Genomic DNA, 22,657 nt, shown 5'->3' with positions numbered 1-22,657 from the left:
GGACAAAAAACAAACAAACAAACAAAAAACAAAAAAAATTCATGGCAATCCTCCTGCCTCAGCCTCCCAAGGGCTGGGATTACAGGTATGCACCACCACATCCAGCAATTAGATCCTGCTTCTTAAAGGTCTCACCACTTCCCAGTGGCACCACTACAGCTTGAGGTCCAAGGCCCCAACACATGGGCCTATGGGGAGCATTTAAGATCCCAACCGTAGCAAGCAGGGAAACTGATCTATAAGAAAACAGAATGGTCTGCAAGAGTTACCAGTTTATCATTAAATGTACATTTGAAGCACATATAACAATGCACATTGCATAAGCGTGTGCCTATTATTGAAGGACTGTACCAAACACATTGACATAGGTGTGTATGGAGGATATTAAAGGGGGTAAGATCAATCACCAAAGGAAAAATAGTAAATAAAATTGTCTCACATGGGTGATTGGAGGCCAAGCCCTATAGCATCAGATATTATGGACAAAGGAAGGGTTATTTGGTAATTTATATGATTATAGCTTTTGGGGAAAAATATTGAAGTTAAATCTTTATTCCTTACATTTTTAAAATATGAATTTAAAGTATTAAGAATGGAATCAATAGCTCAGTAAATAGATGGTTATTTATCCTATCCTTTTTTTTTTTTTAGATAGGTTTACATCCTGGTTTCTCTTCAGATTGAATAAATCTTTTGCCTTTTTTTTAGACAGGGTTTCACTATGCAGTTAAGGCTGGTCTTGAACTCATTTTGTAGCTCAGGCTGCCCTAGAACTCCAGCAATCCTCTTGCGTCAGCCTCCCAAGTGCTGGGGTTACAGGCATGCATCTTCACACCTGGCATTCATCTTATCTTGATTTTGTAGGATAAAAAAAACAAAAAAAGAAACCAGAGGAAAAAAGTGGAAGCTTAGATTTCACTAAAATAAAACCTTTAGAAATATAAATTTGTCCATTATAGAGACATTTAAAAAATTAGATGCAAAAAGCAAAAATTATTTTCAGCAAAAGCTACAAAAAGAAAATATACATATTATTTGTGCAAATAAATAAAATATAAAAATAGACCTTATTAGAAAATGGGCAAAACAAAGAAATTTTTACAATCCACAGAGAAAATACGACTGTCTAATAAACATGAAAAAATACTGAATCTCAGTAGTAATAAAAAATGAAAATTAAAACTGAAATTTCCATCTATTGAGTTAGCAAGCAAGTACTCTCCCCTGTTCCTTCTGGGAATATAAGCTGGTCTCACTTCCTGGAAAGCAATTTCATGATAGATGCCAAGACCCCGTGATTCCTCTTCTAAGCATCTGTCCTTGGAGAAAACCTGCATACTCATCAAAATAGGAAAGGCACATTTGGTACAACCATTCTACAGGGGTAAAGCCCCATGAGAACAGAGTCTCTGAAGCCCTGTGACCTGACACACACATGAGGGACTCAACACACACTTCACTGACTCTGGAATTCTATGTGACATTTTAAAAAGATAATTAGTTCAAATGTGGCTTGAAAAGACCCCCTAGACCTGCTTTTTGTTGTTTTCTTCTTGTTTTGTTTTTTTGTTTTTTGAGACAGGGTTTTACTACGTAGCTCAGGCTGGCCTTCAATTTGTGGCAATCCTCCTGCTTCAGCCTCCCAACTGTTTGGATTACAGATGTGTGCCACCATGACCTGTTTCCCTAGACATGTTGTCAAGGGAAGAAAACAAGATAAGAAATAGGACAAACAAGGTGACCCCTCTGGTTTATACTAAAATCAGTACCAAAAAGAGAAAAGCACAAATATTTCTCCCTCCTTCTCCATCTCCTTCTCCCTTTTTGTCTCTCTGTGTATATGTAAGTACACAGATGGACCTGTCAAAAGGCACATGCACTAAGACCATGTGTGTGATCACAGTCGGGAGGGAAATGGAGATGTCCCACAAGAGCAGCTCTGGGACAGGATTTTTGGTTGTCTGAGTTTTAGATATAAATGTATCCTCAGATTACTTGTGCATTAAAAAAAGTTCACTGGACACAGTGGCATGTGCCTGTAGTCCTAGCACTTAGAAAGCTGAGGCAGGAAGATAACTTGAATCTAGGAGTTCAAGACTAGATTGAGCAATGAAGCAAAATCCTGTCTCAAGAAAATAATAAAATGCCAAGTGCAGTGGCTCATGCTTATTGTCTTGGTTGCTTTTCTCATTTCTGAAACAGAATACCTGGCACTCAAAGTTAAAGAAGGAAAGGTTTATTCGGCTCAGTTTGTAGATGTTTCAGTTCGTAGTTGGCTGGCTCCAAGGCAGAGTGACATGCAGAGGTGCACCACAGGGCAGGCAGGCCGAAGGCAGCAAGCAGCAAATGAGCAACAAATAATAAGCACAGACCCTCTTTCTGTCCCTCCCATCTTACCCAGGATATACACCCTTAGGGTGGGGAGCATTCATCCAGGGAGGGGCATCCTTAATCCTACCCAGAACTATGCCAAACCAATCAGTGGACTAATTTAACAATCACACACCCTTGATCCCAGCATCACACACCCTAGATCCAGCCACCGCTGAAAAGCCCCACCTATGACTGCGTAAGAGTTTTGGGGGGACATCTAGACACAAACCATAATGCTTGTATCCCACCACTCTAGGAGGCTAAAATAAGAGGATTGCAAGTATGAGCCCCACTTAGGCAACTTAGTGAGATCATGTCTCAAAAAACAAAAAGAGAAATGAAGGTGTGGTTCAGTGTGAAGGCCCTGAGTCCAATCCTCAGTACTGCAAATAAATAAATAAATAAATAAATAAATAAATAAATAAATGGAAGGTGTCTCAAATTACATCTATGCAAACATATGCATGATTATATAATTTGCAATTTTTTTAAAAGTTGAAAACAGCCCCTTAGGACAGGAAATACAAGTTGGCTTTTTTTTCCAGGGAGAAATTATCTGGTTCACATTGGCAATCTATAATATAATTAATGTAGGCATAGAAGTAACAAAGCTTCATTTGCTTTTTATATTTTTTACTATAGCATTATAGTAGTTTAAGTGGGGGAGGGGCCAGCCACACTTTGGAAGTAGCTGATTCTAGACCTAAGTTGTGTTCTTTTAAAAAAAATTGATAGGAAATGACCTGATATTAAGTGAAATGAACAGGGCAAAAGCTATAGGCCCATCTCATAAGAAACACTAAAGAGTTATTCAAGATGAAAGCAAGTAACCTCAGAATAATTTGATTTTATACACACACACACAAAAATAACATTAGTAAAGCTAATTACTATGTAGCTAATTAAAAGAGTATAAATACATGTTTCTTCTCTTCACAGATTTTAAAAACAATTGTATAAAATAATATATATAACTGTATATTTGGGCCTAACATATAGAAATGTAATATATTTGATAGTAATAGCACAAAAGAAGTAAACAGGAACAAAGTTGATTAGAGTAGGAAATTACAGCAGAGGGTAACTAAAATAAAATGGAATAAATGAAGAAAACCAGAAAAGGTAAAAAGGATTGGAATATGCTACATGTTCGATCTAAAATTTTCCCCAAAAATCTCGTGTTTAGAGGTGAGACTTTTGGAGGTGACTGGATCATGGAGCACTATTATACTCACTAGTGGATTACTCCACTGATGAGTTCATAGTTGAGTGTGCTGTTAGGAGGGAAGGCCCACTTGTGATGGGGGTGGGGTCACTGGGATCATGCCTCTGGAGGGTGTATTTCTCTCTGGCTCATCCTTTCTCTGTGCTTCCTGGCTGTCAAGGCTGAGCAGCTTTCCTCTGCCCTCCCCTTCTGTTTCTGCCTTGGAACAATGTAATTAACCATGGACTGAACCCTTTGAAACCATGAACCAGAAGAAATCTCTCATCCATTCAGTTGCAGGTGTTGGGTATTTTATCTCACCAATGGGAAAATGTCATATACAAGATAGAAAAGTCTCTACATATATTCTTATGTTATTATTTTACTATATTACAGTATTTTATATATTTTTTCTCAATTTTTTATAGGCACAAAGTCATGATTATAACAACATATGTACTGAATTCTTACCATATATACATGTAAATTTATATATATTATATATATTACAATACTATCACAAAAAAGAGAGAGGAAATAGAATTCCACAGGAATGAAACTTCTGTATTTCACTGTAACTAAGATACTGTAAATCTGAAGTCAATTCTTATAAACTGAGATGTATATAGTGAGATCTAGAGCAACCAGTAAGGAAGAAACTAAAAAATGTAGGGCAAAACAACAAACAAAAAAATCATTAAAAGCACTAAAATGTTACTGTAGAAAATAATAACGATGCAAAAGAAAGCACTAGAGAAACAGAGAAAAAGAAAATGAGATAGAAAAAGCAAAAAGTAAACTGGCAGTCATAAACCCAACTATAACAATGATAGCAGTCAAAGGGTAAAAATTATCAGAATAGGAAAAAAATAAGATCCAACAAAATTCTGTCTATAAGAGACACACTTTGTGTTAATGATGACTTGTTCGATCAATCTTGTATGTCTCTATTTGTTTTCCTGAGAAACTATGAAGATATCAATAAGTAATACAACAACCATTGTTAATTTCCTAAAAAAAAAAAAGAGACACTTTGGAGTCAAAGATACAAATAGTTGAAAATAAAAGGATAGAAAAAGATATATTGTACCATTCATTGTCTTTATAAGGTCTTATGAGATAAATAAATGAATCTGATGCTGGTAAAATAAAATGGGGGTGAATGGAAGGGGAACAGTTAAAATGTATTATGTGCATGTACCAATTCCCTACTATGAATGTAATCATTATGTGTTGCAACCTGTACTAATGAAACATAAAAAAAGAAAAAGATATACCAGGCGAACAAGAACCATCAGAAAGCTAAGGCAACTATACTAACATCAAACAAAGCCAATTTTAAAACAAAACAAAAATATTAAGGGTAAGAGAGACATTTTACACTAAGAAGATTAATGAGGAAATGAAAGTACTGAAAAATACTATAAACCAACTTGACCTAAAAAACCTCTATAAAACATTCCCCTCAACAACTGCAGAATCCACGTTCTTTTCAGTGCATGCAGCCCATTCTCTAGAACAGATGATATATAATTATTTCAGAAAGTTAAAAAAGGACTGAAATCATACAAACTGTGTTCTCCAACAACAATGGAATAAAATTGAAACTCTGTAACAGAAAAATTTTAGAAAGTCCATAAATAATGTAGAAATTAAACAACATCTTCCTAAATTACAGATGAGTCAAAGAAGAAATCACAAGGAAAATTAGAAAATACTATGAGATTAATGAAAATAAGAACTCAACATACCAAAACATAAGGAATGCATATAAAGCTATGCTTATAGGAGAATTGATGTTTATAAAACTTATATTAAAAAGGGAGAAAATGTGAAAAAAATATCAGATCTCTTGGCTTACCTTTAACACAATGGCAAAAAGAGGAGGAAAATAAATCCAAACCAAGCAGAGCAGAAGGAAGGAAATCAAAGAATAAAATAGAAATTAATGGACTAGAGAATAGCCAAACAATGGATTATGATAAAACCCAAAGAAGACAAAGATACAAAAAAGAAAATTGCAGACCAATCAATATCTCTATGAATGCAGACACAAAATTCTTAACAGATATTAGTAAACTAAATACATCAACACATAAAAAGAATTTTTTTTTTTCTTTTTTGGAACTGGGAATCAAACCCAGCACCTTGCACTTGCCAGACAGGTGCCATGCTGCTGAACTATATCCCGGCCCCATACAAAAGGAATTTTACACCATGACAAGATTTACCCCAGGAATGCAGGTTGGCTTAACATCTGAAAAAAATTAACATAATATACAATATTAATAAGAACAAAACCCACATGATTATCTCAATACATGCAGAAAAAGCATTTGACAAAACAACAACAAAACTGTACTCACTAGGAAAAGCAAAGAATGTCTTCAATCTAGGAAAGGACATCCATTAAAAACCCACAGGAAACATCGTATTTAATGGCGGAAGTCTGGATGATGGCCGATAAACACACAGTAAAGCATTCCACATCATTAACCATCAAGGAAATGCAAATCAAAACCACAATGAGATAGCACTTTGAACCTGCCAGGATGGCTATCATAAACACATAGGTAATTAAAGTGTGGGTGAGCATGTGGAGGATTTGGAATCCTGCACACTGCTGACGGGAATGTAAAATGATACACTGGCTTTGAAAAAAAATTTCAAAGTTCCTCAAAATGTTAAACATAAAATTATCATATTTGAGGTATGTACTTGTTGTAGTCAGGGTTTGCAAGGGAATAGAGTTAATACGGGACACATAATTTATAAGATTATTTTATAATATTCACCCAAGAAATCACATGCTGAGGAGTGCAGGAGATCTGTCCACTTGCTAGAGACCCAAAGAATCCAGCTGAAGACCCAGAGCCCATGGCAATGTTTTCCACAAGCCCAGCTGGAGGCCTAGAGCCAGGACAATGTCTGATGCAAGTCTGTATCAAACATCTGCACTGGGAAGGCCCAAAGTTCAGTGGCGGAATCTAGAAAGTCTGCACCAGTGGGATGAAGGACCTGTGCCAGCAGGCTAAGGGATCTGCACTGGAGCCAGGAAGCGACCTCAAGGCGAAGACCAGAGCTCCTCCAAAGAGCAACCATCCTCAGCAACAGCAAGGACCTGAGTTCCTCCTCCTCCTCTGACAAGAACACCCCAGCTGCAGCAAGTTTCTCCAGGAGAATCAGCAGCTTGCACACTTCCCTTCCCACAGGTTGGGAAATTCTCAGTCTTTCCACGCCCAGAACTAGACTCAGCTCAGCTGCGTGTTCTCATTTAAACTGACCATTAAGTAATCCCCCACAGTACTCAAAAGAAATGACATCACATGGGTCTAACGAAAACTTGTGCACAGATTTTCATAGCAGAATTATTCACAATAGCCAAAAAGTGGAAACAGCATAAATATCCACCAATAGATGAACAGATAATTAAAATGTGGTGTGCTCATACAATGGAATATTATTTGGCCATAAACAGGAATGAAGTACAAATATAGTCTATAACATGAATGAACCTTGAAAACGTTATTCAAGGTAAAAGATGTCAGACACAAAGAGCTACAGGTCATATGATTTCTACGAAATGTTCAGAACAGCCAAATCTATAGAGGCAGAAAATAGATAGGTTGTTGCCTAAGGACAGAAGGAGGGATGGAGTGGAAGGAAAATATTTATTGTTAATGGATCTGGAGCAATGAAAATGTTCTAAAATTAATGGTGGCAGTGGTGGTTGTATGTCTGAATGTAATAAAAATCACTGAAGTAGTCCTATACTTTAAATGGGTGGCTTGTATGGTATATAAAGTATGCCAATAAAGTTGTTATTTTGAAAAATACAAAACCATCTAGAGAGAAAATTAAAACAAAACCCACATGAATATCTCAATACATTTTGAAAATAAGGTCTCACTATGTTGCCCAAATTGGTCTTGAACTCCTAGACTCAAACAATCCTCCTCCTTCAATCTGTCAAGCAGCTGAAACTATAAGTGTGTCACGTTATTAATAGAGGTTAACTCTGGTGAGACAGTTCATGGCTTTTAGTATCCCCTTTATTATATACTGCTGTATTTCCTATATCTTCTAATTCCATATAATCTCATAACATGAGAAATGTAAATATTAGAAAATAATTTCTTATTCATCAAGTATTTGGTAAACACTTCCCATGAGATAGGATACTGCAACTCAGAACAATAGAAGCCCTTCCTTACGTGAAGTTCAAAATATAAGAGAGACAGACATTAAGGTCAACAGACTGCTATAAGAAGCTGGACAAAGTGGCACACACCTGTAATCCCTGCACTCTGGAAGATTGAGTCAGGAGGATCGGAAGTTCAACCCCAGCCTGGGCAATTTAGTGCCTTGGTGAGACCCTGTCTCAAAATTTAAAAACTCTTTTAAAAGTTCTGGTCCTATTTAGAGAAATGGGAGAAGGAAGAAACGCTTGAATTCAGTCTTCCAGGACGAGTAGGAGTTCTCCAGGGAGCTAAGGAGTAGAAGCAGATGGCATGTTCAGAGGCTCTGGCATGTGAAGCATCCTGGACTGCTTGGTAAGTGTGTGATTCGTGAGGTGCCCGGATGTAAAATCTGTTAGCAGAGGCAGTGCAGCTGGGAGGCAGCCAGCAAAACAGGGCTGGGAAGGCACCATGTTGCCTCACATATTCTGCAGAGGTGGCGTCCTGTTGGATTTATGTCCACACTCAGCAGAGACCAGATGTTGCCTTAAGAAGCCTCCAAGGAGGACCTTGTTGAGATAAAATGGCAGCTGTAGGAGAAGCAAAAGGAGGCTCCTTTGACTTTAATTGCTCCCTAGGAAGACCTAAGCCATGACCTCAAGCTGGGAAGAGCCCAGCCTTTGGCAGAACAGCTACAAAACCACGTGCTAAGTATTCACCCTGGTATGCACCCTGGTCCCACTCACGTGGATCATTAATTTGATCACATCTCCCTCCTCTCGGCCACTGAGCACCCTGAATTTTCAGGGCTGCTTTAAAATAATAATATAGGTTTTGGTCCGTGCCTCCGTTAGCCTCCCCTTTGGGGGATTTCAGATGCAAGGTTTTGATGCCAGATGATCAAAGGTAGCAAAGCAGCCGAGCCAATGTGCTAAGTAGCCAAGACTTTTCTTTCTTACAAAATAGCAATGCTATGCCATTCTTTTCTCATAAAGAATCCTTAAACCTTGTAAGGCTGGATCCTGAATTTGACATCCCTGGCTGAATCTAGGAGTTGGCTAAAGATCAAATAATTAGATCTTTATTTTGATTGTACAAGGTAGAAAACTAAAATGCAAGGGCAGACGTGCTGAGAAATCTAAAATTCACTGCTATAGAACTGAGTAAACAGAGACTTCTTTTTAGTGTGTGTGTGACATCAAATAAATAAATAAAAGAACTGGTGAGGATACATGAGTCACTGAGGATGTTTAAAACTATTTGGCTGACCCAGGAGATGGCCAGACAGCCCAGGAATGATTCAGCATGGGAAATTACCAGCAAGAGCAAAGGATCTGAGATACTCAGAGGTAGGGGAAAGTGGGGCCTTTGCTCACTGCTAAGAGTTTTTAAAAGATCGTCTCAGGGAACTGGGAAAGGGCCGGGCTCCAACCTACTTGTCCTGAAAGTGCTTATAAAGTACAGTTGAGAAAGACCAGTGAGAAGCACTAGCCCCTCTATTAAGGAAACCAAGAATTTTCTCACCAAGGCTTCTTGCTGGGTCACGCTCTGAGGCTCTGTCTTTAGTGAGTCAGAAACAATTTTGCTGACATGGTGTGCGCTGGGCTTCCTCCTCTTACTCCCCCTCACCCACCAGGGAAGGGTCCGGAGCCTTCTCTGATGCTCGCAGCATTCCATCCCCTCCTTGGTCTGACTCTTATGAAACAGTGCCCTCAAAGGTGGTTTGGTGACTAGTATTGTCTTAGTCCGTTTGGGCTGCTACAACAAAATACCTGAGACTGCATAATTTGCAATAACAAAGGTTTATTTTTCAAAATTCTGGAGGCTTGGAAGTCCAAGAGCAAGGGACCTGCAGGTTCAATGTCTCCTGAAGCTGGGTCTTCTTCCAGTACGGAAGCCTGAATACTGAGTCCTCATTTGGCAGAAGGGACAGAAGAGAAGAAAGGAACAAACACAAGGTCCTGACAACCCTTTATAATCTCCATCACCCCAACTAAATCCCCTCCTTACAGCCCCATCTCTTAATACTGTCACACTGGTGTTAAGTCTTGATGTATGCCTTTTAGGGACACATTCAGACCATACCAAGTACCTAGAGGGTAGTGCCCCTGTCTCTGAACAGCCTCTTAAATGACATCTTACGCGTGTACCGGGAAACAGCATAAACATTCCTTGATGATATGGTTATCCATGCAGGAGTAATCATGAATTTCAGACCCTGAACGGCAAAATCATTGTGTCATCTTTTTGGAAAGATACAAATCTTTCTAAAGAACTCAAAGTGATTTTTTAAATAAATCTGCCTAATCATGCCTCAAATTCTGCCCCAAGAAGAGGAGTAACTAGCACGTGTTAAAGGGTTAGTATGTAGCAGGCATTCTTGTAAGCAACTATCAGTTGTGTCAGACCAGTTGCATGTTGTCTGTGATAACAATAAAATAAAAAGACAACCACATCTTCCATAGGAATCAAAGTTCTGTTGCTCCGGGGTAATTAAATAAAAGGAGGAGCTAGGCGTGCACACTTCAGCAATTACTGTGTAACATGTCCCTGACCGCTTTGCAGCCCGTTCACTCCCTTCCCTGTTCCTCCGTGTGCACAGAATCTGCGTTGCCTCTTTCAGCAGCAGAACAGGTGGCACAAGACTTCCTCTGCTCCCTCACGCCGAGGGTACTGACCTGCGCCAATCTTGGCCAGTTGTGAGGTCAGGGCCAATGATCCAGGGCAGTGGTGGCGAACCTATGGTGCACATGCCGCGTGGGCTGTTTGTATCACTGAAAGCTCTAACAGGTTCACCATTATTGACTTGAGGTTTCCTTTATAAGAAAGAGGCGGCCGTGTGTGTGTGTGTGTGTGTGTGTGTGTGTGTGTGTGTGTGTGTGTGTGAGAGAGAGAGAGAGAGAGAGAGAGAGAGAGAAAGAAAGAAAGAGAGAGGGAGAGAGAGAGAGAGGAGGAACATCTAAGCTGAGTTGCTGACGATGTCTGAGAAGGCTGGTGGAACATCTGTGGATGAATAACAGTTCCTGACAACAACTTCATGTCACTGTGTCAACCCTGGAACTACCCTCCCTTAGACTGCTTCATTGAGACAGAAATTTTGACTTGAAGCAACTCTTAGTTGGGGTTTGTAGCACTCGCCTGTGAAATTATCCTGTTTCAGGGTACATGGCAAGGTGCAAGCCCCACCTGTGGAGGTCAGGGCCTCTCAGCTCGCACCAGCTGCCACCAGATGAAGATTTTTCAAGAAGAGCCAGAAATCCAGATTTTACATAAAACTTCATTGTTTTATTTCACCGTCTTTCATGTTAGGGATTGAGCCCAAGGCTTGGCTCCTGCTAGGAAAGCATTCCACCACGTAGCTATATCCCCAGCCCTGAGTTTTACACGTGGGCTCAAATTAAGGAAGTATCTGTGGGCCATGGTCAATCCTGATCTTAAATTGGTGGTGAGAATTAAATTAAAAGACTTTAAAATAAGATAAGTGATAGTGATAGCAAATACTCACATTGCATTTAATATGTGCCAAACCAGAATGAATTAGGCCTCAGCAGCCTTATGAAAAAGATGAAATTATTAGTTCACTTTGCAGCTGCAGCATGTAAGGGACAGAAGTTATAGAACTTGCCATGGTCACACAATCACGGAGAGAGGAGTAGGGCTCTCAATCCACACCTGGGCAATGCAGCTCTAAATCTCACCACTCTCAGCAGTGCATTATGCCTGTAAAGAGAGAACAAGGCTCTGACCCATCCTTACGTCAATGTTTAGTCAACATAGTTCTCTTCCCACTTCCCCTCCTATGCCTCAAGACCACTTCAAAAACAGAACTGGGGATTTCCTGATCCTACAGAGGACACTTTTGTATTCTAAATAATAATGAAAGCTGTCATTTCAGTCTGGTACCTCCAAAACTGCTGCGATGTTCAGCCACGTGAGGATACCACATAACAGACTCTATGTGGGTTTTTTTGTTTGTTTGTTTGGTTGGTTTTTTGGGTTTTTTTCTGGTACCAGGAATTGAACTCACGACCTTGCACTTGCCAGGCAGGCACTGTGCTGCTGAGCTAAATCCCCAGCCCCCTCTATGTGGTTTTGGCTAGAAGTTGGCATAGTCATGATGACAATTGTGCTTAGGTTTCCAAAGGTCAGGAGCTATGCTGGAAATAGTTAAATGTTAAATGTTCACAGGCGGCCAGCAACCTACCTTGGAGACAGCCACATTCCCCACCATGGTTCCTGAGGAGTGGAGACCTGGATGGATGGATGGATGGATGGATGGATGGATGGACGGATTTCCAAAAAGTGTTCATCCATCTGTATATACCAGAGGACACTGTTGTTCTTCCACTATACGATCATTTACAAAATAAATTAGATTTAATTTAACAACTGTGGAGTCAAATCACTCTTCCTAAGCTTTCTCTAAAGACAGGTTCTTATAGAAGTGATTCCAATGAAAGAAATGCAACTCTAAAAATTCTCATAGATATTGATATTGTACATAAATTTCAGTATATCCAGAGGACTGACCACTGCAGCACCATTACAAAAACTGTTTACAAAAGTTGGGAAATAGAAAAATACTCATGATTCAATGAGCATCAGGGTACAAGTTTATGCAGCATGTATAAAAATGTGGTTTTTTGAAACAAAAGACTTTGAAAGTGATTCATGCAACATAAGTAAACAGGCAAACTAACATAATTTTATTGGTTACCTGCAAAGCTTATACATGCAAAGTAATGGCAAGAGATAAAAAAAAAATCCTGCTTCCAAGATGTAAGGAGGTGGGATGCTCTCAGATAATTGCACTGTGAAGAAATAGGCGGCAACTAGCATGCAAACAACAAAGAACACTTGGTGTAAGATGCAGAGGAGGCTGTGGTGAGCCTGGGCAGGCTGTAGAAAAGGGCAACTTGGCACAGAAGTTCACTGGGATGTCAGTAGGCTGATGGGCATTCCAGGCAGGGAGTGGGGTGCGGCGCCTGGTGATGCGGGTATGTTTAATGTGATGCAGCAGGAAAACTTTGGATGCCAGTTGTGATCCGAGCTCCGTGATTTCTTCTTAATGGGGATGTTAACCCCTGAGGTCTCAGGGTCTTCAACTATACATACGGATACCAGTACCTATCACAGAATTTCCATGTGCAGTGAATAAGACTTCCCATAGAGGCTGATGCTCAACACAGTAGAAGCCTGTTAAATAGTACTTCTGGTATCCCTTGTCATTCTCGCCAGCCTCCCTTGTTCATTCAGCCATCCATTCAATCAACTTACGTTGAGTGCCTGTTCTTGCCATACAATACCATGTACACTTCTGGATTCCCTTGGTAGGAAGACCATTAACAGATTCAGCCCCTCAGCCTTGGACCTCCAGAACCTTGAGCAAAATAAACCTCTTTTCTCTATAAAGTTAACCAGCCTCCAGTATTCCATTTTAGCAAAGGAAAGCAAAGATTACAGCCCCCTCTACTTGCTCCTTCTGGCCAATGCTATGCCCTGGATAGTTCAATGTGCCTCATTGGTTCCCTTCATTCTGCCCACATTTCTGTACATAGTCCCTTTGTTAAATTTCTGTGGGTAAAGTTCCTTTAAGAATGTCAAATGCTGCTTGCAAGGGTACTGACTGACACAAACCTTGACAGTCCTTGACTTCCTGGCACTTACCCTCTGGCCAACAACTACTTGCACAGATCAGCCTTGGGTGGAATGAAGGAAATAAAGCAAGGTAACAGGATGAAGGCTTGCAAGGGCTTCACAAAGAGATGATATTTGAACTGAGACTGAATAATGAGAGAGAGCCAAGAGGCAAAGATCTGGGAGCACCATATTTCAGGCAGAAGAACACATGCGAAATTCCAAAGGCATGGATGAGTATGAGCAGTTGAATGAATGAAGAGGCCTGAGAGACTGGTGGAGACTGGTGGGTCAGGAAGAGAGTGGTAGGAAGCTGTTCAGAGGGGTGGGCAGGGTCTGGTCAACGATGGGCATGATGGGGGATGGAAAAGGACTTGGCCTTTAAGACTAAGAGTACCAGGAGGTCTTTGAAGAGCTCCAGTTTGGGGAGTAATTTGAGTGATGTTTTAAACCTACCATCTTCTACAGAGCTGGCAATAGATTATGCAGAGGTCAGGACTGGGAAGATCCTGGTACAGTCCAAACCAGAGCTGCTGGTGGCTTGAACTAGAAATGGTGCTAACCCAAGTGGAGAGATTTGAAAAGATGCATGACCTTACCCTATGATCCTGAGCTATCGTCATATTTCAGTTTTTCTCAACCAGTATCCAAGGCTTCTGGAGAGTTGTAGACATTCTACTATCTTTTAAATTTATATTTTCATCTTGATGATCATCTATTTTAAAATTAATACACATATATTCTGGGTCATCCAGAGGCTCACTTTAGTATCATCATATAACTTCCAGGGTTCTCACTTAGTTTTATTTCTCAAATCTTCATGGTGACAAATGATTGCATTTTATATAATATAATTTTTTGTTGCAATATAACAGACATACCGAAAACTCAACATGCAGAGGTGCTTAGCTCAATGTATATATGTGTGAAACCAGGGAACCATGACCCTGACTCCAAACACCATTGTTCAGTTTTCTGTGGTTCTCATACAGAGAAGAGGGGCCCACAAGATAAAGCAGAACTCTAAAAATCCCGTCGTCATATGGGATTCCCACCAGGGACAGGCCCTCAGTCTCAGTTCATGTTTCCAGGGCACTGTGATGGAGAACTGAGACTAGAGACCAAGTTATCCCCAAAGCATGAAGCAATCTAATAAGCACATCATGGTGAGATCATTGTTTCCCCGGGCAACCGCCAAGGGCCATGGCCTGCCCCACACGGCCACATCAGGAGCACTGGGTCTGTAGAATGTTTATTGTGGCTGCGGCCATTCTGCAGCTACTACTTTCCCACGCTGCAGGTGAGTCATGAGATGTTAAGGGTAAAATAATGATGTCTTGGCTTTTGCTTTTATTTTTCTGCTCCATCTTTCAGCAGCTTTCCCAGGTCTAAACCAAAAGATATGTTCATTAATCTGGAAGACAAAGTCCAACTTCTAACTGCATGGAGCACCTCTATACACACACACACACACACACACACACACACACACACTGCCCCATCAGCTCTTATTCATTACACTGCCAGGGTCAAAACAAGGAAGCAGGCAAAATGTGGTTCAGATGTACTCTCTTATTCATACCAGCTCTACCTCTGCCATTTCCCCCAGAGACCTCAAGGCTCCCGCTGCTCCCCAGAGCCCCTCACTGGAAGCACACACTCTTACCCATCAAAATGTGGCCCTCTTGCTTACCTAGCATGCACAAGGCCTGAGTTCAATCCCCAGTACCACCAAAAAAAAAAAAAAAAAAAAAAAAAAAGTGGCCTTCTTGTCTCCCCTCCCCTCCTAATGCTGCTTTCTGCCACACGACAGCAGGTGGCGGGGATCAATCAGAGGGCTCCCCAGTTGGTTGAGTAAAGAATTTTGCATGTGGGATCAAGAGGCTAGTTCTAGCTCTAAGGTTATATCAAGTTAATTAGGTGAAGGAACAGAAACTTGACTTAGGAAGAAAACAAAAACAAAACAATCCCCAAGGCAAATCATAAGTGTGTTCCTACAGGGATGGGGTCTGCTATGGCTACCATGGGGTCTGCAATGTCCCCGAGACAAACTGTCCATGATGTGACACTGCTGTCCTTGGCTCTCCACCTATGGCCACTGACAGGCCCAAGTTTGCCGCCTATCCTCTCAGCAAGCCCAGTGGAGTATCCCATCTTCTCTTTTCCAGTGTCCTGAAATCGGACCTTACTGGTGTTGATTGTCCTCTTGGGAACATAAGTCCTGATGCTCTGAAAGGCCAGGACTTGTTCAGTGTTCACCTTGGAATTGGGAGTGAATCAGCACTACCCCCAATGGTGAGACTGAGATGGGACAGCAGCTTCCCCCAGGGAACCAAGGCAGGCAAAAGCAACAGGCTCCTCTTCAGCTGTTAATCAGTCATGAGAGCTTGGACAAACCTTTCTATCTCTGGCCTGATTTCTGATGTGTAAAAGGAGAAGGCTGGACCCTGCAAGGTAAGTGTACTTTAACACTCTGTAATTCTACCTAAACTCTTAGGAGTGTTTTCACCTCTCAGAGGCTGCCACTAGACTATAGGAATTAACCATGAACAAGACAGAGTCTGTTCTCCAAGATGACGATCAAATAAACTACTAAAGAACAACTCAGCATGTCAAGGACGACGTCAAGATGATAATGCAACTCCGAAAAGTGGACTTGACCTAACGGGAGACAAGGTTTGGAGCAAGAAGTGAAGGGGCAGGCAGATCATCTCGCAGGAGATCCTGACCAGGGCCTGAAAAAAGGAAAGAGAAGAAATTAGCCTGTGACAGAGTGGAGAAAGAGCATCTTCACACGCAACTGATTAGGTCATGCTATTGCAGTTTGTTCCCAGTAACTGAAGTGTGGAGTTTAAGTGGGGCAACAGCAAGAGGTGAGGCCAGGCTTGATCGTGAGGGACCCCAGTGCCGTGGAGGCCTTGGAGGGCCACTGGAGGATTTTAAGCAGAGGAATAGCACAATACCAAATTTTCAAGGTGTCTACCAGAATTATTAAGAGTTAGACAGCCATAAGACCAGCGTGCTGTCTTCAAGAAGCCTGTGATCTTACCATATAAATGGTAAAGGAGAAACACTTCACGCACAGTGTATGTCTCTTTTGTAATATTTGTGTTGTAGATATGTATTTTATTCATATTTATTTTGTTCCACATAGAATATAAAGCTTACCCTTCAGAAAAATGTCTGTACCTAAGACAAATACTTCTTAAAAGCCTGTCCTTGTTCCAAAAAATGCTTACAGGTAAACTATAAATCTCTCCTAAAAATTTGGCCACATCTCATTACTAAGTTTTTACACCTGATTACAAAACAATTCCAAGATCCCTGCATCCTTTGAATATTATAAGAATTTTATAATCTATCAGCATTAAAGGGGCATCCCCTGGGAGTGTCTTCTGGCTGCTCAAAGATCTTCATTCAGTCTGCCTCTGTAAAGAGGGAAAATCCTATTTTTACAGAAAATTGCTTTATACAAAGGAAATCACGGATCACTGCACACTCAGACTTGAGGGCAGGAAATGAATCTTAACAGTGTAAATTCTCAGAGCATCACATATGTGTTTGGCAGATTTTGGCTCCTGGGACAAAATACTTGACAGACATAAGTTAGAGGATGAAAGGTTTATTCAGGCTCAGCGTTTCAGAAGTTGCAGTCCATGGTCAATTGACTCTGTTGCTTCTAGGCCTACAGCAAGACATAAACATCAAGACAAAAGGGCTGAACTGAGGAAGGCTGCCCATCTTAGGGCAGCCAGGAAGCAGGAAGGAGGGGTGGTGTAGACAGAGACAGAAAGAGACAGAGACAGAGAGGCAGAGATAGAAAGAAAGGGATTAGGGGACAAGATATTGTCCCCAAGTTTATGCCCTAACGACTCACTCCTTCCAGCAAGGCACCCCTCCTGTTTCGTCATGTCCAGCCATGCCATGAAATTATGACGTTATTACAGATAGGTAAGTTAGGCAGAACTATTCTAGGCAGTCATACAGGGCTGGGCTCTCCAGGGGTCAATGCAGAAGACAACTGTGGCTGGTGGCATATTCATTGAGGGCCAGGCTTCAAGAAAAAAGGAACTATTCATTCATATATTTTTCCTGGGGATGAACATTCTAAATAGGCATCAATCACCTTGGGGAAGAGGACCAAACCAACTTAACCCATCCCTTCCAGGAAAGTCCTTGTCTGTCTCATATGTACTTGCTACATGATTTGCTCCCCAGTTTGACCCCCATTTAATCAGCAATTATATTTGTTGTAATCTTATTGGTTGACCATCGTTTTGTCCCTCCTTATGCCCACCTTGTGATTTCCCTTTGGAGCAATATTACCATTGGATCAATAAGTGACTACACTTGTAATCCTGTTGACTGATTATAGTTCTGTCCCACCTTAAATCCGCCTCCCCTTGTGGCTTTGCTCAATAAAACATCCTTGAGAAGTGGGGTTGGTGGGCAACCCACTTTCCCTTCTGTCCCTCTTAGACAGAAACTTTTTTTCTCTCAATAAATTCTCCCTACTCTTAACCTCTGTTATTCCTAGAATTCATTCCTCAGTTTCAGAGAACATGAACTCGGCATTTCAGACATCTAGCAGGTTGGGAGGTTTTTTTCCCCCTATATCAATATCGAAGGTAGACAGAAGCTGGCGCCCTCAGGATCCTTCCAAATGTTCTTCTGAACACATAAGAGTTTGGGGACACAGTTTAGATCTAAACCGTAACACTGTGTTTGGAGGAAATGCCGGCATGCATCTGAGCTCTGGCTGGCGTGGACAGCAGAGGGATAAGAAGGGTTACTAAAAGATCTGTGACAATGACATCCACCTGATTGGCCCAAAGCTCTGGCCCAGAGAATCGGTGTCTTCCAAATCTGTCATGTCAATGAATAAATGGAAAAAGAGCGCTGGTGTAGGTAGGAGTCTGACATTCTTAGTCCACTACTGGGACAATGAATTGATCCTTAATTATATAAGCAAACAGACAACTTTGCCAGACTGCATGCAAAATAATAATTTTTTTAAGAAAACTTTCTATTTGGCTTTGAAGTGCATTCCATAACCCCCCTCCCCTTTTTTTACAACAACTTTAACTTTCAAGCTGTTTCACAGAAGATTAGGTGGCAATGACAGCGACAGTGACAATTTGTCTTTGGAGTCTGTCACAGTCCTCAAAGCTCATCTCATTTGAGTGCCCCAATTATGCGGCTCCGCGAGTGGGCCGCAAACACCCGCTGTACCAAGGAGGCCGCGAGCCTCACAGGCATGGCTGTGCTACCACCAGAGTCCTGAGCACTTTCTCAAGGAAAGGGCAGAAGGAATCTGGCACTTTTTCTAAGACAGGGCAGAAGGAGCCCTTTTTAAAAAGACCAAAACAACTGGGCTGAGAAAAATAAGCACTGACTGAAGTAGGCTGTCCATGACGATGAGAAATTAATAACAAAGAGGCCATTTTTCACGTGGACTCAAAATGTGAGTTCCCTTTCTCCTCCTATTTGGAGGAGACCTTGTTGTTTTAAAAGGCTCTTTATTCTCATTCAAAATGAGAAAATGCCTTCTGACAGCCCTGCAATTAGCAGGGCCTTGGGATATCGATTTCCCCTGTTCTTGGGCATCAGCCTTTTTCACAGGCTCTGTGCAGAATTCGGAAAGAAAGCTGTGGAGTTCGCGAGCTGGCCTCCAAACCCGCTTAGCCGTTTCCCGCCTCCATCTCTCAGTCGCTTTCCTTGGGCTTTGCTGTCCCTAGGCCAGGCAACAGGAAAAGGAGGGACAAGAGGAAGGGACCGGGAAAGTGAAAGGAGCAGAACGAAGAGGAGGAAAACAGCTCCCTAGAGAGAAACCCAAGAAATTCCTGTGCAGAGATTCCCCGTGAAGGAAGAAGAAGGGGTGGGGTACACAACAGCAATTACCAGACCAGAGGGTATCACCACCGCTGTGCCGGCTTCCTCAATCACTTCCCAAATAGCTAATGAGGCTCCGCTGGCACCAGGGACTGGGAGAGACGCAGAACTCTCACACTCTGCAAGCACTGATCCAGTTCCTCCTGCTGTCAAGGGTATGGTGGGCGGCATGAGGTGGGTTCTAGGACGCCAACTATGAGACTCAGGTGGGAGTGCACAAGCTGCGTTAGGGAGAACTCAGGTTAACTCCCATGGAAGGAAGGAGGGCAGGAATCAGGACTGAGCAGAGGACAATTTCAAAATACAAAGCAGGCTCAAAGGAAACCTGGCCCAGCCCTACAAGGAGTTCTGAAGTGAAGGCAGGTCTGAGTGGCTCCCAAGGGCCTACACATATGGAGTCCGGTAGAGGAAGAGGACAGCCATAAAACAATCACAGAAAAAATGGGCAGTGGCACCATGAGTGCTGCTACAAAGGAGAGGTCCACGGAACCAGAAAAGCACAATAGAGGACTCAACCCAGCCTGGGTGGGGGCTGGATTTCAGGCAGGGAAGCAAATACGCTTCCTGTGAAGGGAAGCTGGGAGACTGGAAAGGTTTTTAACTGTAAAATGGACAGGCCAGCACTCACCAAGCCCAGGGGCCATGTTCAGCATATCAGACACATGTCTTCTTCCTTCACAAACCCCACGAGGTAGGTATTGCTCCCAGGGTCCATGTAGCATCTCACAGAATCAAAGAACAACGTTACCCCAAAGTCACGTGGAAAGGCTGCAACCCCAGAAATGACAAGGCCCAGCTGGGTGTTGGGTCCAAAGATAACTAGTTAGGCCAGGCATGGCGGTGCACACCTGTAATCCCAACACTCATGAGGCTGAAACAGGAGGATGGCCATGAGTTCAAGACCAGCCTGAGCTATATAAGCAAGTTCAAGGCCAGCCTGCACTACCTAGCAAGACCTTGTCTCAAAAAAAATCCCAAAGATAACTAGTTGAGATGTAACAGGGAGATAGATCTTTCCCATATGGGAAATTGGATCTAGAGATGAAGGGAGGGAAAAGGAGGACAGAAGTAGGGAAGGGGAATAAAAAGAATTAAGAAGTGTTAAGTACACGTACCTGCTCCTGAGATGAATATAAACATGTACTGCAAATGTGCACTAACAAAACAAAATTTATTTAAGATCACTAAATGCTGAGGGCCATGAACTAACCAGTTCTCTGAGCTGAGAAAGGATTTTGAGGGAAAATACACAAGCTAACCAATCTAGACTTCCTTTGTGAAAAGAATGAAAAAGAAAAAAATCAATAGAAATCAAATATCAAAGCAAGTTGTGCCAAACTTGCACATAACAGTATCAATCACTAAAATAAAATGTAATAAAATGTTAGTTGGAGCTTATTCCTACATTCATTGAGCAATGCTGCATTTGGGGGATTCCAGACACCAAGTAAAGCTGCAGAAACAGAATCAGAATAAAATATGACTCCCAGGGCAGCTGACAATTACACTGTAATGGAAGAGGATTTTTAAAAATATTTTTTGGCAGACAATGAGGTAGCTCTAGTTTGTACATCTGATGGTGTGGGATTTGTTGAAATAATGCAATCTGCAAAGCAGAACTCACATCCTGGTATTTAATTCTTAATTAGAAAAGCTAGATGTCAGAGGAGCCGCCGTGGCAGAAGCCTCACTCGAGCTTGGCTGTTTTCACTCTAGTTCTCTGGTGATGCCTGGCCAGAAGCCCCTCTCGCTGGGGAACTAGGGCAGCTCCCTGGTGGGAAGAGGATTCATCCAAAACAAACTGACTCCAGAAGCCCGTGGTTTAAGAAGGGAGAGTTAAGGAAACATGTTGTGGTGTTAGACCTGGGCTTGGGAAGCCTCCTGGTTATGTAAATGATAGAACTCTCCTTGAGCCTCAGTTTTCTTGTCTATAAAGTAGGGATGGTGCCACCCATCTCACAGGGCTGTGAAAAACTGGAATTCTAAAAGGTGAGTGATTCTTGACTTTTAGAAATGGATTGCTAAATACAAGCATTAATTAGTACTACGTTAATGTGGAAGTGTTCTGACAGTACGACTCATTCCATTCCTGCTACGATGACAAAACACCTTGGGCTGGGTAATTTCTAAATGACAGAAATGTAATGCTCACAGTTTTGGAGGCTGGGACGTTGAAGATCAAGGTGCCAGCAGATCTGGCATCTGGAGGAGGCTTGCTGAGTCTTCGAAGACCGAGCCCGGCTGGTGCTGCAGTGGAGACCAAAGCTGCTTCCCCAAGACAGCGCCTTGCTGCGTTCCTGCACAGCGGAGGGACAGCCGCCGTGTCCTTGTTTGGTGGAAGAGATGGAAGGGTTCCCTTTGATATTTTTTTTTCTATTTCAGTTTCAATGTTTTTATTAGTACACATGTGCAGCAGGTGACGCTTACATCCTGCATGGGAAGTAGGTGCATGAACGTAACACATCTTAATTTCCCTTGGACATTTTTTATGAGTATATAATCCCATTTCTGACCTGGAGCACTGACAGTTTGACTTAGTCACTCCAACTGAGTCTACACTATCACACTGGATGTTAGGTTCCACCATAGGAATTGTGGAGGGACACACAGGCTCTAACCATACTGGGGTGTTCCCACAGGGTGCTCCCAGACCAGCTCAGGCATCTGGGACCTACGTCAGAAATGCAGATTTCCAGCTCCCCTCCAGATCAAATCTGCTGAATCACAGTCTTGCAGCAGGGGTGGACCTGTGTTTGAAATATTCTCCAGGGGATGATTCAGAGTCCTGAGATACAGACTTTTCAGGGCTAAAAGGGGGAAGCCCAGGGCAACCCCAAATGCGTGGGTTGTCCTAGCTCCACAGAATTCTTCTGTGTGCCGAAGTCAGAGAACCACCGCTGTACATATTTTAATATTAATATAATACAGTGGGCACCACGTTTGAAGATCCCACAGAGGACAGTCATGAATTACTGCACTGCTTTCAAGCAAGTACACCAATACTTACAGAGCATCCTTGACAGGTTGAAGTTCAGATAGATGCTCTTTATTTTACCTCTGATCTTACAGCATCTCCTGGTAGATATTTTTATCATCATCAGGTGAAGTGAAATTTAGAGAAGCCAGTAACCTGCCTAAAAATCACAAAGTAAGTGCAAGGTTCTGGCATTCAAAGATGTCACTTTCCAGAGCCTGTACTGGTCCCATGAATCCCACATTTCCCCAGGATTGGAATGCATCTCAGCAGGGAATGAGTGATGATTTCACATGGTCCGCGAGATGAAGATGGCAGGCATTAAGCAAGACATCACATTGTGAGAAATAGCGGAACTTTGCTAAAGCTGACATACTTTATTCTGCTTGTGTACTGTTT

At 41.9% G+C, this 22,657-nt stretch overlaps 1 protein-coding gene across 14 annotated transcripts in view; it reads right to left on the bottom strand.

Annotated features, from left to right (window-relative positions):
- Socs2 (suppressor of cytokine signaling 2) overlaps nucleotides 1–22,657 on the bottom strand; it is a 273,894-nt gene that overhangs the window by 201,992 nt on the left and 49,245 nt on the right. For 9 of the 14 annotated variants that reach the window (XM_013518343.1, XM_013518338.1, XM_013518347.1 and 6 more), the window contains 5 exons: nucleotides 21,437–21,610; nucleotides 19,913–20,006; nucleotides 19,294–19,505; nucleotides 16,054–16,127; nucleotides 14,178–14,780 (listed from right to left, as the gene is read on the bottom strand). The exons of 4 other annotated variants lie outside the window; for them this stretch is intronic. In XM_013518343.1, the coding sequence (XP_013373797.1) occupies nucleotides 14,708–14,780; nucleotides 16,054–16,127; nucleotides 19,294–19,505; nucleotides 19,913–20,006; nucleotides 21,437–21,610 (627 nt within the window). In that variant the 3' untranslated portion in view covers nucleotides 14,178–14,707. Of the gene's footprint in view, nucleotides 1–11,260; nucleotides 11,351–14,177; nucleotides 14,781–16,053; nucleotides 16,128–19,293; nucleotides 19,506–19,912; nucleotides 20,007–21,436; nucleotides 21,611–22,657 lie in introns of those variants that run through there. One more of the 14 variants, XM_013518369.1, reaches the window with a different exon arrangement.

Source organism: Chinchilla lanigera, unplaced genomic scaffold, assembly GCF_000276665.1.
Source record: "Chinchilla lanigera isolate Chin_1 unplaced genomic scaffold, ChiLan1.0 scaffold00004, whole genome shotgun sequence".
Taxonomy (NCBI): Eukaryota; Metazoa; Chordata; class Mammalia; order Rodentia; family Chinchillidae; genus Chinchilla; species Chinchilla lanigera.
This window is presented reverse-complemented; position numbering and strand designations above follow the sequence as displayed.